Below are 17275 nucleotides of genomic sequence, written 5' to 3'. Positions count from 1 at the left end.
CTCATGGAGCGAGCGAGGTCCGTTGTTTTTCCTTCGCCTTCGTACCCACCCGAGTCCATTCGGCGGCGGGCGGCCAGCGGTGGCCAAGGAAATTTATAACAATAAAATATTTATCGGATGTATTGTTGGCGGTCGGTTTTTATTTCGGCGAGATGAAAATTCTGCGTATCTTTCGGACTTCAATTAAAAATTTTCCACCCGGAGAAATCTCGGATCCCAGCGAGTGAGTGAGGGAACGTGGATAGAGGCAGGTAGACGGCGGAAGTTGGTACGAAATTTTATGCGGTCGTCCTCGTTTTCGGATATAAATTACACGCACATTCTTCATCTTGGTGCTGAATCTCCACGAGGACGAACCGTGGGGTGGCAGGATTTCGATGTGCGTGCGAGCGTGCGTGCGTGTCCGTCTGTCCGTCCGGCGGGGATTCTGATTCTGTGGGTTCCCTGGTGGACCCGATCGTTAATTGTAATTTGTTTTAAATAATTTTAATAATTTACGACGGCCAGCGGAGGTAAGCGAAACCCCTTTTTTTCTCGTTCTCGGTCTGTCGTCGTGGATGAAACTCGAGCAAAACGGATATTGTTGTTTTAGTTGTTCTGTGGGGAGAAACCATAAAAAGGATCGGACGGTATAACTCATATCTCACCCACACCGTACCCGGAGTTACGAGCGTTTTTTTTGCTTTCTCTGCTTTGTTGGTGGAGGGGGCGGTTTCTCCTGGGGAGACAATGTTTTTGCTTTTTCTGTCATTTCGGAAATTTGGTGGCTCTAGGGTTGGGGACGGAGGGATACAACAAACGCGTTCACAGTCATTGATCAGCACCGTTTTGTGCTCTGTGGTTGCGGTTTTTATGTTTTGAGCTGGAGAAGTAGAGCTCCCTTGGGTATGATTTTGGCGGAACGGATATTTATTTGGTTTGGGAGGTGGAGACTATGTCGTATCCATTTTTACATAAATTGGAAATGTTAAAAGATCAACATCTCAAAATTACTGTTTTACATAGCTAAAGAACTATCACGTGAAAATATAGTTTCGTATCTCATGGCTAAGTAGTCCTCCAAGGGGCTAAAAGTTCTCAAAATGGTATGAGGGCACTAAAAACATACCATTTTTACGACAATATACGAACACGACCCTGACAAAATCGATGCACCGATGGAACGAAAATGTGATTGAACTGCGATGCGATATCTCTAAGTTTTTGGGTTATTGACAAATTCTTTTAGATTTTTCCTTTCTTTTTTTTTGAAAATTTCTGCGGATTTATAAATGAATAGCTTCAGCGACTTCTTCATAAAAAAATCGGTATTTCTTGAAATTTTTCACAAAGTTTGCTTTAGCTAATCTACCAAAGATTCTTTTAGAAACTCTTCCAATGTTTTTTTTTAGAAATTCTTCCAATGATTTCTCTAGAAATCCCTCCAAGATTTTTTCAAGAATATCGTTTTTATGGATTTGTCCAGAAATTACTGCAGGAGTTCCTTCATGAAAACTAACAAAAACTCTTTCAGAAATGACTTCATTGGTTCCACCACAAATTCGTCCAGGGATTTTTTTCTTAGAAATTCTTTCTAGGAGTAATCCAGATATTTCTCTAACGACTTATTCAAAAATTACTCCAAAAATCGTTTACTATGTCTTCCATGAGTCAACTAAAAAACCTCTCTTTTCTAGAGGAGCCCAGCAAAAAAAATTAAGGGATGTTTTAGATCATCCACCAGGCATTCCTTGAGACATTTTTCTAGAGATTCACATGAAACATTTTTCACAGATCCTCCAGAAAATACTCGAAGATTTTTTTTTAAACCTTCCATAGTTTTATTTTCCTGAAATTCCTTTACGAATTAATTTTCTCCTAAAATCGCTCATAGATCCTTTTGGAATTTCCTCACAGAATACTTTAAAAACAATTTTAAGGTATTTATTTGGAAACCTTCGCCAAGGATATTTTCAAAAATATCTAATATGATTTCATAAAAAAAAATCGTGAGGGATTATTTTGAAAAATCTTTGAATCTTTCAACGATTGCTTAGAAATCCCTGCAAAATTTCACTCAGAAAGGGGGTTTATTAAAAAATTTCCTCCAAAGATTTTTTTGAGAAATCTGCCACGGATTCCTCGAAAAAATCTTCCAGAAAACGGATAAAAAATGATTAATCCTTTTTTTTCCACGCAGCCTTCTAGAATAAAAGTTTTTTTCTGATTTTTTTTCATGGACTCTTTTGGTAAATCTTTCATGGGTTCCATCAGAAAATTCTTCAAATATTCTTTCGAAAATTCCTCTATAGATTCTTCCAGAATGTTTTTCTAAGATTTCATTCGGAAAATGTTCCTTGGTTTCTTCATAAAATTACTCGATGGTTTTCTGCAGGCACTACTCTAGAAATTTCTTTATGAAATCTTTCAAAAATTCTTCCAGCCAGCGATTTCTTTAAGAATTCTCCCACAGATCCTTCAAGAAGTTTCTCTAGGGGGTCCTTCAGATAATCTTTTGATATTTTTTTCAGTAACTTGTTCAATTCATTCAGTGAAGGAAATTTCTTCGAGATTTTTTTTAGAAATTTTATAAGACATTCTGACGGAAGGATTCAAAAAAATATTCAGGGACTTTTTTTTAGAAATTGATCCATTAATTCCTTCAGGAATTGGAACAGATTTTTCTTTACAAACTCCTTCGTGGATTTCTTCAGAAATTCCTCCAAGGATTACATTGGAAACTCCTGCTGGAATGCTTTCAGGTATTTCTTTTGTTTTTGTTTTCAGACTCTCCTGTAATTTCACACAGATTCTTGCATATTACAATGTTATATTTCTAATGATTATGTTACAATTGCCCGTAAGAGTGAGTTCTGTGTTGACTTTTTCAGATATTGCTATTGCTATTTCTATTATTTAGTTGAAAAACCAAATTAATCCACCTAGTGGTGCCTTCCTCGTCAAATATGTACTTATGATGTTTTCGTCGACGTACGCCGAGGTTTTTCTTATTCACGAAACACCACGCAGAGATATAAATTGTAAACACAATTAAATTCCAGTTCAAATCAACCAATTTTTCTGTCTGCTATAACGACAAACTGATTACTAGTTTAAACTTAACAATTGCACCGTTTGAAAATAAAAAAATTTGAATTTGACGAAATTTTTGACAGTTTGTTAGAACAAACAGAGATTTGGTAGTTTTAACACAAAATAACAGATTGTTTTAAACGACTGCACTTTTGTGACTTACAAAGCCGGAATGTGATTGTGTTGGTGACGGCAGCTCCTGCGACAGCTCGGAAATCTATTTTTAGACACTCGGCAAGCGGATGGATAGCAGAACGGTTAAAAAAAAAGACAAAAAGGCGAAACCGACCAACTTTTTGTGGATGCTGTCTTGAGTACCTGCGCGTTACCATCACGGCTAAAACTGCACTTGGAAGTTGGGATGATGGACTTGCTAAACTTTCTTCGTTGTGATGATGTTGGCGTAAGAACTTTGAAAATGTGTGAGAGCTTCCGGGCGATGTTTTTGGTACCCATTTTGTAGAAATAAATGAAGTTTTTAACGTTATACGGAATGATGGGAATAGGTTGTTTAAATCGATAAACTCCAAGTAAGAACAAAGAAATATAATATTGGAATAAATAAATGCTCAGTTTGAAAATCAACCATGCGATTTATTGTTTCAAACAAGCCTCATTTTTCTGAGTGTAGAAATACAAGAATCTTATTAAAACCATCATCGAATTGGTAAACTTATCGGCGGGACACCTGGAACTAATACTGGAACACTTTCGGTTCAGATACGGTTTGAGACTGTTATTCCTGCATTTAATGTGTCGCTTGCATGGGTTTTGTTCACTTTTACCGTCTACCTCCGTTGTTTTGACCGTATCTAATCTAAAAACTTTTTAGTTTGAACCCTGCTAATATGCACATCGTTCAAACTAAAAACGGTTCAAAAGACATTCTGCTCATGTAACGGGATGAAACTTTGAGCACATGACCAAAACAAATCAGCAAAAAAGGTTACCTTCAGTTTGTTTTTCTACGTCTATAGGGTTACTAGAAGTTCAAATTTCAAATGAACCCCGTTGGTTTGCATGAGAAGTCGTTCAAACCAACGGGTATATCTGATCACTTTTAGTGGGACACCCGGAACCGATTCCGGAACGGCTCTGATATGGACTGAAACTGTTTTCCTGCTAACCGTTCATCAGGTTATCGAGAAACCCGCTATTTGGTGTGTTGCCTGCATAATTTTGGGTCACTTTCATATTTGGTCACTTCCGGTGGGACACCCGGAACAGATTCCTGAACACTACCGGTTCAGATTTGGTCTGAGACTATTTTTCTGCTTACCGTTCATCAGGTTATCGGTAAAGTCGCTATCTGATGTAACGCATGCATGGGTTTCGTTCACTTCTACATTTGGCGCCTTTCAGCGGGACACCCGGAACCGGTTCCGGAACGTTTCAGACATGGTTTGAGACTTAGTTTCTGCTTGCCCTTCAGGAGGTTATCGGCAAAGCCGCTATTTGGGTTTGTAGCATTTTCTTATCTGGTCCCTTCCTGGGCTACCGGTGCGGAACACCTAAATGGCCATAACCCTGGAATGACTGGACCGGTCCAAGCCACTTTCAATAGGAAACAATGGGACCAGATTCCGCGTCGAATGAACTGTCAGTCATTAAAATCGTGAGGTTTACTACCAAAAAGTGATGTGAGTCTTTTTGTACACACATATACACACAGACATCGCCTTAATTCGTCGAGCTGAGTTAATTGGTATATGTGACTCGACCCGCCGGGCGTTTTATCAAAAAGTCATTTTTGGAATGAACATATAGTATTTCCAGTACACTTAGTGTACGAGAAAGGCAACGGTGGGTGTTATATGTGTTGTCCGTCGTCGAATGTTTGTACTGTTCAGTCTGTAGAGACCGTAAGGTCGAAGACGGTGTAATTGAGGGGCCCAGAATCAAAGGGGTGTAAGTGACCATTTTGTCGATTTTGAGCTGAGCATATCATAAAATTCTTCAGATTTCAAGCTTTCAGGAACTTCTATAAAATTGTTTCTACGATGATTGCAAAAATTACAATAAATCAGAGAAAATTGGGTTGATTTTGAAACTCCATACATTTTGTATGGGATGAAAAATTGGTCAAAAACTTTAAACCTCATTTACTCGAAAGTGGGTTTTTGTCACTTATACCCCTTTGCTTCTTACCCCCTCAATTGTCTTTTTAAAATCGTATGATTAATCAGATGCAATTTCATCAGAAAATTTAACTTGTTTCTCATGATGACGAAAAAACTAATACCGATTACACGTTATTTCAACAAAAATATGTACATAAAGGAATCGACTGTTGATCTTATGTTTTGAGGTTATGGCTTTCAGTCTTGGGAGAAAAACTCAAAAACGGATTGTTGAGTCTTCCTCCGACGTTTCGGTCACTATATTGTGCCTTTCTCAAGGATTCTGTGGACAATGATTTTCTTATGTTGTGTTTATGATTTTATGTGTATGTTACTCACTAACTATGCTCCGTTCTCTCGTAACATAGGCCCACAGCATAGGCCAAATTTGTCCCAGACGAACGTATCGCTGCAACAAGAATCGTGAGTATCAGGCGAACATGCTGTGTAGGCGAACTGTTTATCGTCCGGTTTACTTACTCTGCCGCCTGCGGCGGTGGTTCGGTAGAGGGGAATTCCGAAAACGATCCGGGTCGCAGAACTACGATGCAGTTGCCTGTTTGGCGCCACTTTTACTCTGACTGTATTGATTCTTGTTGTAACGATTCGTCTGTCTGTCGGACAGCCTCGCTTCGTGTATTGTTTCTCAGTGTGTGCAGTACGCCGGCATACGTATTGCTGAGGTTGTCTGTATCTGTGCGCTTGTTGACCGTGTTGTGTGTGTTTACAATATGACATGTTTCGAGTATGTGTAGGCTCTGTAGCTTAAAACTAGAATCCACTATTCGTGTACGATCGAATGCGAAGACTTGATGGTTGGCTGCCGAATGGTCTAGCAGCGCCGTCCGTTCTCGCACAGATACAGACAACCTCAGCAATACGTATGCCGGCGTACTGCACACACTGAGAAACAATACACGAAGCGAGGCTGTCCGACAGACAGACGAATCGTTACAACAAGAATCAATACAGTCAGAGTAAAAGTGGCGCCAAACAGGCAACTGCATCGTAGTTCTGCGACCCGGATCGTTTTCGGAATTCCCCTCTACCGAACCACCACCGCAGGCGGCAGAGTAAGTAAACCGGACGATAAACAGTTCGACTACACAGCATGTTCGCCTGATACTCACGATTCTTGTTGCAGCGATACGTTCGTCTGGGACAAATTTGGCCTATGCTGTGGGCCTATGTTACGAGAGAACGGAGCATAGTTAGTGAGTAACATACACATAAAATCATAAACACAACATAAGAATATCATTGTCCACAGAATCCTTGAGAAAGGCACAATACAGTGACCGAAACGTCGGATGAAGACTTAACAATCCGTTTTTGAGTTTTTCTTCCAAGACTGAAAGCCTCAAAACAAAAAAAAAACAGATGTACATAAAATTAATAGATTTTGAGGGTTACTTATTTATATACTAAAAATATTGTTCGGATTAGGAAGAAGCATCCAAGAAAGGGCAGTGAGCCATTTCCATGAGGACGTACAAGTTAAAAAATGCAAAATTTAAAATTGAGTAAAACACAAGTAATCACTAGGCACTATTATTCGCCTTGCCTGCCGACAAAATGCTGTCATAGAACTGGCATGCACCAAATTGCCGAAAAAATAGCCTTATAATCCAAAAAAGGTTAAATATAATGCTCTTGGCTACAGCACTGATGAAGTGTGAATAGTTGCTGACAAGTTTTCACGCAACGAAAAAACCTCCAGACGAAAAACGAAAAATATCCTTGTAAGATTAGTTTTTTGTAAGTTTTTGTATTTCCATGTAACAGAGCCAATGTACCTTTACAGAACCCTTGAAAAAGATGGTAAAACCCATTGAAACATCGGGCCTAAGAAAGATACTTTCATTTTAATCGCTTGATAGACTGAAAGCCGAAAAAAAAATCCCTGTGTTATGTATTACTGGAACACTGTGGTTATTTGTTAATTCTCTGATGCCCAACATCGCCTTTAGAAGGGGTTTATTTTAAGCATTTTTGTATTTCTTATTTCCTGAGCAACCAACATTTTTATATTTTCTGTTGATTTTCGGGACTGTTCAGTATATCTCAAAATGGTTTTTGGTGCCTTTTGAAACGTATTAATTTTTTTTTTCTTGAAAGATTGATGTGAAGGTGACCATCAGATGGGATTGTTTTTTGTATTGAATCGCAAAAATTAACATATTTAACATTTTTTCTCAATCATTCGTTCATAGTAAAAAAAAAGTTAAGGAAAGTGGCATGCACTCTTAACTACTTTTTTTTTAATTACAAAAAAATCGTATTAATGAAAAAAAAAATAAAACTAAAAATATATAATAATAATGATAAAATTTCAAAATGATTTTGTCTCAAAAAGATTATATCCCGAATAGAATTCTAGGAAACAAATAAAAATGTGGGTGAACATTCCATTTGAACAAAAATTTGAAAAATCAAAAACCAAAATTTACAAAATTGTTAATTGAAATGAATCACCTTCCAAAATATGTTTAAATCGATTTTAGATGACGAAAAACGACATTTGGATCAAAATCAAAATTTTAGGTATTAGAGGATAAAGATTTCTGGAATTTCGGAAATATATTCGAGTTCGCGCATTGTTTTTTTTTTTTGTTTTGATCCCAGGGTTACTCGGGACAAAAATCCAAGACCCACTACGAACATTGCATGGGGTTTCAAATGTCTGTCTTTACCCATAGTTATAAAATTATTTATGAACTTTTTTAACTAAACATAATGGGGAAGGAAAACCCCTTGGAGTGACTTCCCTTTCTGTGTGCAGTTCCAGATATTATCCATTTTAAAGGTTTAAATCGAATAACTTCATTTAATAAAAAAAAATGAAACGGTGCCTCAGTATACAATTACCTATCACACTATTACTGGACTTATTAGCCATTACAGGATCTGTGGTGTTGGATTCTTACCTGCAAAAAAAAGAGAAAAACAAATGAATTAGAAATATATTCAAATGTTCATTTACAGAACCACATTGATTCATAAAAATCTTTGGAGCAATTCAATCCACGACATTAAAAACGTTCGAAATGTCGTGGTAAATATGAAGGTGATCCTCGAAGCACGTGTAGGCTGTAAAAGTTGAATCGTAATTTTATAAAAATACATAAAAATTTGAAAAAGGTTTTTCAGTCTTTTTTTATTTTTTTTATATGTTGCTACGAACGTCCAATAAATATTGTAGCACTGCGGATGAGGGTCAGAATGAACAAACAATTAATATTTGTTAAGTAGGTTTTTGACAATTGTTGTGACTGTTTAGATTAGACCTCCTTTTCGACATAATTTTGTAAAAGTATGACTATGAAAAAGATATACACTGTGCAGAAAAAATCTGCTAAAATTTTACTACGTGAGCGGGACACATTTTGATTGCTGTGCTGCATTTTTTCTACCGAGTCTCTGGATCATTTTCCACTTTGCTTTGAAAGGGCTTTAAATCCCTTTAAATGTCCCTGAGACCCCGAAGCATCTCTAAAATCCATGAAACCTCCAAAAACCCACTAAAACGGCTTGAAACTCATCTGAAACTACCTGTTTGCGCTCATGGAGTTGAATAAAACTACTGGAAACCCTCCGAAGTTCTCTGAAATGGTTTGAAGTGCATTGAAACCCCCATCGAACCTTCCTGAGACTTACATCAGGGCAATCATCTGCCATTGCTCTGCAGATATATCAAGATATCAAGATATAAATTCTAAATTCTACTACGTTTTATGAACTAAAAATTGGATCATATACTTCTTCACTTGTTGTACACAATCGACCCAAGTTTCAACTATGTCAGTGCAGTAGAAATCGAAATTTATGCCTTCAAAATCATGAGGCAAATCGCGAGATCAGGAAAATAACACGACGTGACGTGTCCCCTTAACATCCAGAAACTCCCTTCCAGGGACCCCCTGAAGCCACATTGAAACGCATTGAAATGTCCTGAAACCCTCTGAGGGTCCCCTGAAGCCCCTGAAAACCCCCTGAGACACTCAGAAATTTCTAGTAAACGCCCACGAAATTCCCCTAAACCCTCTCAAACTCATTGAAACCACGCGATATCCCCTGAAACGCAGTGAAAAGCATTGCATTGGAACCATCATGAAACCCCTTCAGAAACCGCCCTGAAGCCTGATAGGCACTATCACTGTGTACATAAACGCAATAAAACCAAACAAGGTTCATGAATCTTTTAGATCCTATGTACTGTAAGATAGTTTGGAAGTTCTAGATCATCTCAAATACTTTTATATTATTTTCCGAGTTTCCAAAAAAGTCTGATATAGTTCGTGGTACACTACCAATCATATAGACTCACAAAAAGTATTGCAACAATATTGCATCACCCTGACTCACCTTGTTATCTCTAAAACCAGAATACCTACATAAATGCCGCCTTCAGCAAAGTTTCTGCTTTAGGGCTTCTGAATATCTTTGCTGAAGACAGCATCTTTGTAAGTCCTCAGGTTTTGGAGATATCGAGGTGAGTCAATGTGATGCAATGTTGTAGCAATACTTTTTGTGAGTCTATACTTATGACGAGTAGTGTATATCTAAGTATGAAAAATAATGAAAATTAAGAAGCAATTACAGTTTTCTGCAATTAAAATAAAAGAACCACCCTGTCCCGCAACCAGCCGGTCGGTTTAACATCAAAGCGACGCGACTGTATTCGCGGAACCGAACTCAACGGCACAGAAAATCACCAATTTCTCACATTTATCACCAAATCGTCGCTATTAATCAATAGGGGAGTCCGGTCCGGTCCGTCCTCATGTCGTGCCAGTCGTACGTTTCTGTTGTTGAAGTACAGGGGGTGGCCAAAATGTTTGGGATAGGAAACTTTTTCTTCTCTCACAAAACAATTCAACATGCTGTAACTTTTCATAGAGTGCATCAAAACATCTTTAATTTTTACTGTTTGTCAACCTATTATGTGTGCCTCAATGGTACAAATTTGAGCTCGATTGGTTAAACTGTCATATCTCGGAAACCAGTGAACCAAATTGAATGAAATTTTGAACGTTCATCAACAATATATTGATGCTTGATACGCCCAAAAAGTGTCTATCCATGATAACATTTTTCAACGTTCAAAAAGTACCCAAGTTTTAATAACTTCTGACGCACTAATATATTGTTGATAAACGATCAAAATTTCATTCAATTTGGTTCACTGGTTTCCAAGATATGACAGTTCAAAAATTAGTTGTCTAAAAAATAGTGTCTTACGAGAACGGTTCTATCTTCGCGAAAGATTAACCAATCAAGCTTAAATTTGTACCAATGATGCACATATAATAGGTTGACAAACAGTCGTAATTTGAGAATTTTTCATGTACTCTATGAAGAGTTACAGCATGTTGACTTTTTTTTGTTGAGAAAAAAAAAAGTTGCCTATCTCAAACATTTTGGCCACCCCCTGTAAGTCCGATGGCCCAATGGACCTGGACTGCTCGTCAAATGACCGGATCGGGTGCGCGCGTACACCGATTGCATTCGCAATTATCACGCAAGACGCCGCCGCCGACAAAGTCCGCGGCGGATCAACATCATCGTCGTCGTCGTCGTCTTCGTCGGTAATCTGAGATGGGCTTCCAATTCGTCTGCCATCATTTCGGCCATGAGCCGAAAGAAGTAAAAAAAAAAATCGACCAAGAACCGGAGTTCAAAATTCACATTAATTCGCCGCGCTTTCCGCATTGCAAAACGAGGAAGAGGATGAGGAAAAACGACCGATTAGCTTAAATTTGTGGGCTGTGCACCACCCCCAGAAGGGGGCCTCCTCGGCACTCGGCGGCGCGGCATGATTCGATGCCATTAGCAGTGAACTTTGGGTGCACTTTCCACACTGAGGCCCAGTCCAGTGCCAGTAGTGACGAAGTGCAACGACGAAAATCAGGCCGAAGAAAAATCGGCACATTGTTTGATTTGATGGGCGCAAGTGGGGGATGGACGGCGGTGGTGAGGGTGGAAGTACGCTATTTGAATATTGTTAATTTCATCCAGTTTGCGGCGCATGGCGGCACAAAGGGATAGGTTACCACCGCCGAATCGAGGTATCGAGGAGCTGCAGTGCATGCAATGACTAGAAGGGTAACAGCCGAAAAAAAAAAACACAAAAGCAGAAGATCATTTAATTTGATAAGAGATATATTTTTCGGGGAAAATAAAAGAGTTTATGGGTGTAGTTTTCAGTTTGGCATCGGGAGGGGGTTTAACTCACTTTTCGTTTTTTTTTGTGAAGGCAACTGATGGGTCGACTAGCAGCGATTCCTCGGGAGGTCTTCACGCGGTCGTGGGCAGTAAATTTTTCGGTAATGGGTTTTATGTGGCGGCTTTTTCGCCTGGGTGCTTTCGCCTCGAATGCACTTATCGAACACGGTCGGATTTAATGGGGGTTTGTCTTTTTTGCAACATTTGGTTTGCGGATTTGGAGTACAGTACAAATAATGCATCGTGTTTGATAGTGTCATTCGATAGACAAGATCATACTTGTAATTTACTACTATCTTATGTAACTTTTCAAAGTACCTAAACAAATCAATTTCAAAATTTGGCTCGAAATCATTAGCAACATGATATGGCTGCCACAATGCCTGACTTACATTACTTGAATGTCTAGAGAAATTATGCATGAATTCCTAGAGAAATTCTACTGGAATTTCTAGAGGAATACTAGAAGAATTCGAATCGAATTTCCAGAGTAATTCTACACGATTTTTTAGAGGAATTCTATACGAATTCCTAGAAGAATGATACACTAATTCCTAGAGGATTTCTAAACGATTTCCTAGAGGAATTTCAATTGAATTTCTAGAGGATTCCTGGAGGAATTCTACACGAATTCCTAGAGGATTTCTAAACGATTTCCTAGAGGAATTTCAATTGAATTTCTAGAGGATTCCTGGAGGAATTCTACACGAATTCCTAGAGGAATTCTACACGAATTCCTAGAGGAATTCTACACGAATTCCTAGAGGAATTCTACACGAATTCCTAGAGGAATTCTACACGAATTCTTAGAGGAATTCTACACGAATTCCTGAAGAAATTCTACACGAATTCCTAGAGGAATTCTACACGAATTCCTAGAGGAATTCTACACGAATTCCTAGAGGAATTCTACACGAATTCCTAGAGGAATTCTACACGAATTCCTAGAGGAATTCTACACGAATTCCTAGAGGAATTCTACACGAATTCCTAGAGGAATTCTACACGAATTCTTAGAGGAATTCTACACGAATTCCTGAAGAAATTCTACACGAATTCCTAGAGGAATTCTACACGAATTCCTAGAGGAATTCTACACGAATTCCTAGAGGAATTCTACACGAATTCCTAGAGGAATTCTACACGAATTCCTAGAGGAATTCTACACGAATTCCTAGAGGAATTCTACACGAATTCCTAGAGGAATTCTACACGAATTCCTAGAGGAATTTTACACGAATTCCTAGAGGAATTCTACACGAATTCCTAGAGGAATTCTACACGAATTCCTAGAGGAATTCTACACGAATTCCTAGAGGAATTCTACACGAATTCCTAGAGGAATTCTACACGAATTCCTAGAGGAATTCTACACGAATTCCTAGAGGAATTCTACACGAATTCCTAGAGGAATTCTACACGAATTCCTAGAGGAATTCTACACGAATTCCTAGAGGAATTCTACACGAATTCCTAGAGGAATTCTACACGAATTCCTAGAGGAATTCTACACGAATTCCTAGAGGAATTCTACACGAATTCCTAGAGGAATTCTACACGAATTCCTAGAGGAATTCTACACGAATTCCTAGAGGAATTCTACACGAATTCCTAGAGGAATTCTACACGAATTCCTAGAGGAATTCTACACGAATTCCTAGAGGAATTCTACACGAATTCGTAGAGGAATTCTACACGAATTCCTTGAGGAATTCTACACGAATTCCTAGAGGAATTCTACACGAATTTCTAGAGGAATTCTACACGAATTCCTAGAGGAATTCTACACGAATTCCTAGAGGAATTCTACACGAATTCCTAGAGGAATTCTACACGAATTCCTAGAGGAATTCTACACGAATTCCTAGAGGAATTCTACACGAATTCCTAGAGGAATTCTACACGAATTCCTAGAGGAATTCTACACGAATTCCTAGAGGAATTCTACACGAATTCCTAGAGGAATTCTACACGAATTCCTAGAGGAATTCTACACGAATTCCTAGAGGAATTCTACACGAATTCCTAGAGGAATTCTACACGAATTTCTAGAGGAATTTTACACGAATTCCTAGGGGAATTCTACACGAATTCCTAGAGGAATTCTACTCAAATTCCATGAGGAATTCTACACGAATTCCTAGAGGAATTCTACACGAATTCCTAGAGGAATTCTACCCGAATTCCTAGAGGAATTCTACACGAATTCCTAGAGGAATTCTACACGAATTTCTAGAGGAATTTTACACGAATTCCTAGGGGAATTCTACACGAATTCCTAGAGGAATTCTACTCGAATTCTATGAGGAATTCTACACGAATTCCTAGAGGAATTCTGCACGAATTCCTAGAGGAATTCTACACGAATTTCTGAAGGAATTCTACACGAATTCCTAGAGGAACTCTACACGAATTCCTAGAGGAACTCTACACGAATTCCTAGAGGAACTCTACACGAATTCCTAGAGGAATTCTACACGAATTCCTAGAGGAATTCTACACGAATTCCTAGAGGAATTCTACACGAATTCCTAGAGGAATTCTACACGAATTCCTAGAGGAATTCTACACGAATTCCTAGAGGAATTCTACACGAATTCCTAGAGGAATTCTCCAAGAATTCCTAGAGGAATTCTCCAAGAATTCCTAGAGGAATTCTCCAAGAATTCCTAGAGGAATTCTCCAAGAATTTCTAGAGGAATTCTCCAAGAATTCCTAGAGGAATTCTCCAAGAATTCCTAGAGGAATTCTTCAAGAATTCCTAGAGGACTTCTCCAAGAATTCCTAGAGGAATTCTCCAAGAATTCCTAGAGGAATTCTCCAAGAATTCCTAGAGGAATTCTCCAAGTATTCCTAGAGGAATTCCACACGAATTCCTAGAGGAATTCCACACGAATTCCTAGAGGAATTCCACACGAATTCCTTGAGGAATTCCACACGAATTCCTAGAGGAATTCTACACGAATTCCTAGAGGAATTCTATACGAATTCCATGAGGAATTGTACACGAATTCCTAGAGGAATTGTACACGAATTCCTAGAGGAATTGTACACGAATTCCTAGAGGAATTGTACACGAATTCCTAGAGGAATTGTACACGAATTCCTAGAGGAATTGTACACGAATTCCTAGAGGAATTGTACACGAATTCCTAGAGCAATTCTACACGAATTCCTAGAGGAATTCTACACGAATTCCTAGAGGAATTCTACACGAATTCCTAGAGGAATTCTACACGAATTCCTAGAGGAATTCTACACGAATTCCTAGAGGAATTCTACACGAATTCCTAGAGGAATTCTACACGAATTCCTAGAGGAATTCTACACGAATTCCTAGAGGAATTCTACACGAATTCCTAGAGGAATTCTACACGAATTCCTAGAGGAATTCTACACGAATTCCTAGAGGAATTCTACATGAATTCCTAGAGGAATTCTACATGAATTTCTAGAGGAATTCTACACGAATTCCTAGAGGAATTCTACACGAATTCCTAGAGGAATTCTACACGAATTCCTAGAGGAATTCTACACGAATTCCTAGAGGAATTCTACACGAATTCCTAGAGAAATTCTTCACGAATTCTTCACGAATTCCTAGAGAAATTCTACACGAATACCTAGAGGAATTCTGCACGAACTCCTGAAGGAATTTGTACACAAATTCTTAGAGGAATTCTACACGAATTCCTAGAGCAATTCTGCACGAATTCCTAGAGGAATTCTACACGAATTCCTAGAGGAATTCGACTCGAATTCCTAGGGGAATTCGACTCGAAATTCCTGGGGGAATTCGACACGAATTCCTAGAGGAGTTCTATACGAATTCCTAGAGGAATTCTATACGAATTCCTAGAGGAATTCTACACGAATTCCTAGAGGAATTCTACACGAATTCCTGGAGGAATTCTACATGAATTCCTGGAGGAATTCTACACGAATTCCTAGAGGAATTCTACACGAATTCCTAGAGGAATTCTATATGAATTCCTAGGGGAATTCTTCACGAATTCCTAGAGGAATTCTACATGAATTCCTAGAGTAATTCTACATGAATTCCTAGAGGAATTCTACACGAATTCCTAGAGGAATTCTACACGAATTCCTAGAGGAACTCTTCACGAATTCCTAGAGGAACTCTTCACGAATTCCTAGAGGAACTCTTCACGAATTCCTAGAGGAATTCTACACGAATTCCTAGAGGAATTCTACACGAATTCCTAGAGGAATTCTACACGAATTCCTAGAGGAATTCTACACGAATTCCTAGAGGAATTCTAAACGAACTCATGAAGGAATTTGTACACGAATTCCTATAGGAATTCTACACGAATTCCTCGAGCAATTCTACACGAATTCCTAGAGAAATTCTACACGAATTCCTAGAGGAATTCCACACGAATTCCTAGAGGAATTCTTCTCGAATTGTAGAATACACGAATTCCTGGAAGAATTCTACACGATTTTCTAGAAGAATTCTGTACGAATTGCTAGAGGAATTCTACAAAAAAATCTTGTAGATACCTCACAAACAATTTCCGGAAAAAACTCTTAAATATATTTTTCTTTAGTATTAAGAAAATTTGCCGCGTAACTCATGAACAAATTCTACCTAATTTTATCCAGTCGAAAAATAAAATGCATCGAAAGCCATTTAATTCTAATCTAAAGACAATACAAGGATATTCCTTTTCCAAGGCAATTTTAAAGCCGTTTTATAACCAATTTAAGATAATCCTCTGTCTATAGAATCAGACAATCATAAATCATAGCAGTTTTTGCTCAATTGAAGAATTTAACACAACTTGAAGCTTCATATCCAGTTTAAAGGCAATCCAAAGACGTTGCAAGACTGTATCAAGGCCAATATAAAACCTTTTCAAGGCAATCCTAAACCTAGAGATCAGTGCTGAAAAATTCATTTCGTCATATCTAAATTCAACCACCAACAGCTCATTTTAGAAGCTGAACCTGAGAACATGGTATATGAAAAACTTGTGCGGCTAGACCGATTCTGCAAGAAAGTCACGGAAAAACTGCTATTTTTCGAATATTTAATGTAAATGTCACGGACTACCTTCGAAAAATGCCAAATGATATTCACCGTGAATATCATTGGGATTTTTCGAAGGTAGTCCGTGACATTTACCTTAAATATTCGAAAAACAGCAGTTTTTCCGTGACTTTCTTGCAGAACTGGTCTAGCTGCACAAGTTTTTCATATACCATATTCTCTGGTTCAGCTTCTAAAATGAGCTGTAGGTGATTGAATTTAGATATGGCGAAATGAATTTTTCAACACTGCTAGAGATTAATACTTCACAAAATCACAAATAATCACAAAACATAACATTTCTATACTCAAGTTTCAAATTTATCTGAACCTCAAACTTGCTAATGAATCCAGTGATAAAGCTGCTGATAGAAAGTGTTCAAAATAGGAAAAGAAACCGTAAAACCACAAAATTAATCACCCATCAAATCTAAGCTCAACCGAAGCCTCCACAACGAAAACCCCACCCGAAACACACTATTTAATATTTGAACAATCGCAAACAGGAGAAACCAAAAAGTGAAGCAATATTTATTAGAAGTTTGCTTTTCTCACACCCCCTGGTCCCCTTCAAATGTCCCACCTGCTGCGAAAACCAACATATTTCCAATTCAGAGCAACGAAACCAATCCGAACGGAACTGTCCATTCCAATCTTAACCGTATCTTGTTTCCTGACCCAACCGATCCCCGTTCCTTCAAATATCACCAATTCTAGAGGATGACAAAACAACTGTGACACTCTCCATCGGACTTTGTTTCCAATCTGGTCCCCCTGCTCCTTCCTTGGTTTGCTGGTGCGG

At 38.4% G+C, this 17275-nt stretch overlaps 1 protein-coding gene across 2 annotated transcripts in view; it reads right to left on the bottom strand.

Annotated features, from left to right (window-relative positions):
- Positions 1 to 17275, bottom strand: part of LOC109427965 (rho GTPase-activating protein gacGG-like) — a 456067-nt gene that overhangs the window by 21194 nt on the left and 417598 nt on the right. The window contains exon 3 of one of the 2 annotated variants that reach the window (XM_062858522.1): positions 7999 to 8119. The exons of the other annotated variant lie outside the window; for it this stretch is intronic. Within the exon in view, the coding sequence (XP_062714506.1) occupies positions 8084 to 8119 (36 nt within the window). The 3' untranslated portion in view covers positions 7999 to 8083. Of the gene's footprint in view, positions 1 to 7998; positions 8120 to 17275 lie in introns of those variants that run through there. 2 annotated transcript variants of the gene reach the window in all.

Source organism: Aedes albopictus, chromosome 3, assembly GCF_035046485.1.
Source record: "Aedes albopictus strain Foshan chromosome 3, AalbF5, whole genome shotgun sequence".
Classification (NCBI taxonomy): domain Eukaryota; kingdom Metazoa; phylum Arthropoda; class Insecta; order Diptera; family Culicidae; genus Aedes; species Aedes albopictus.
This window is presented reverse-complemented; position numbering and strand designations above follow the sequence as displayed.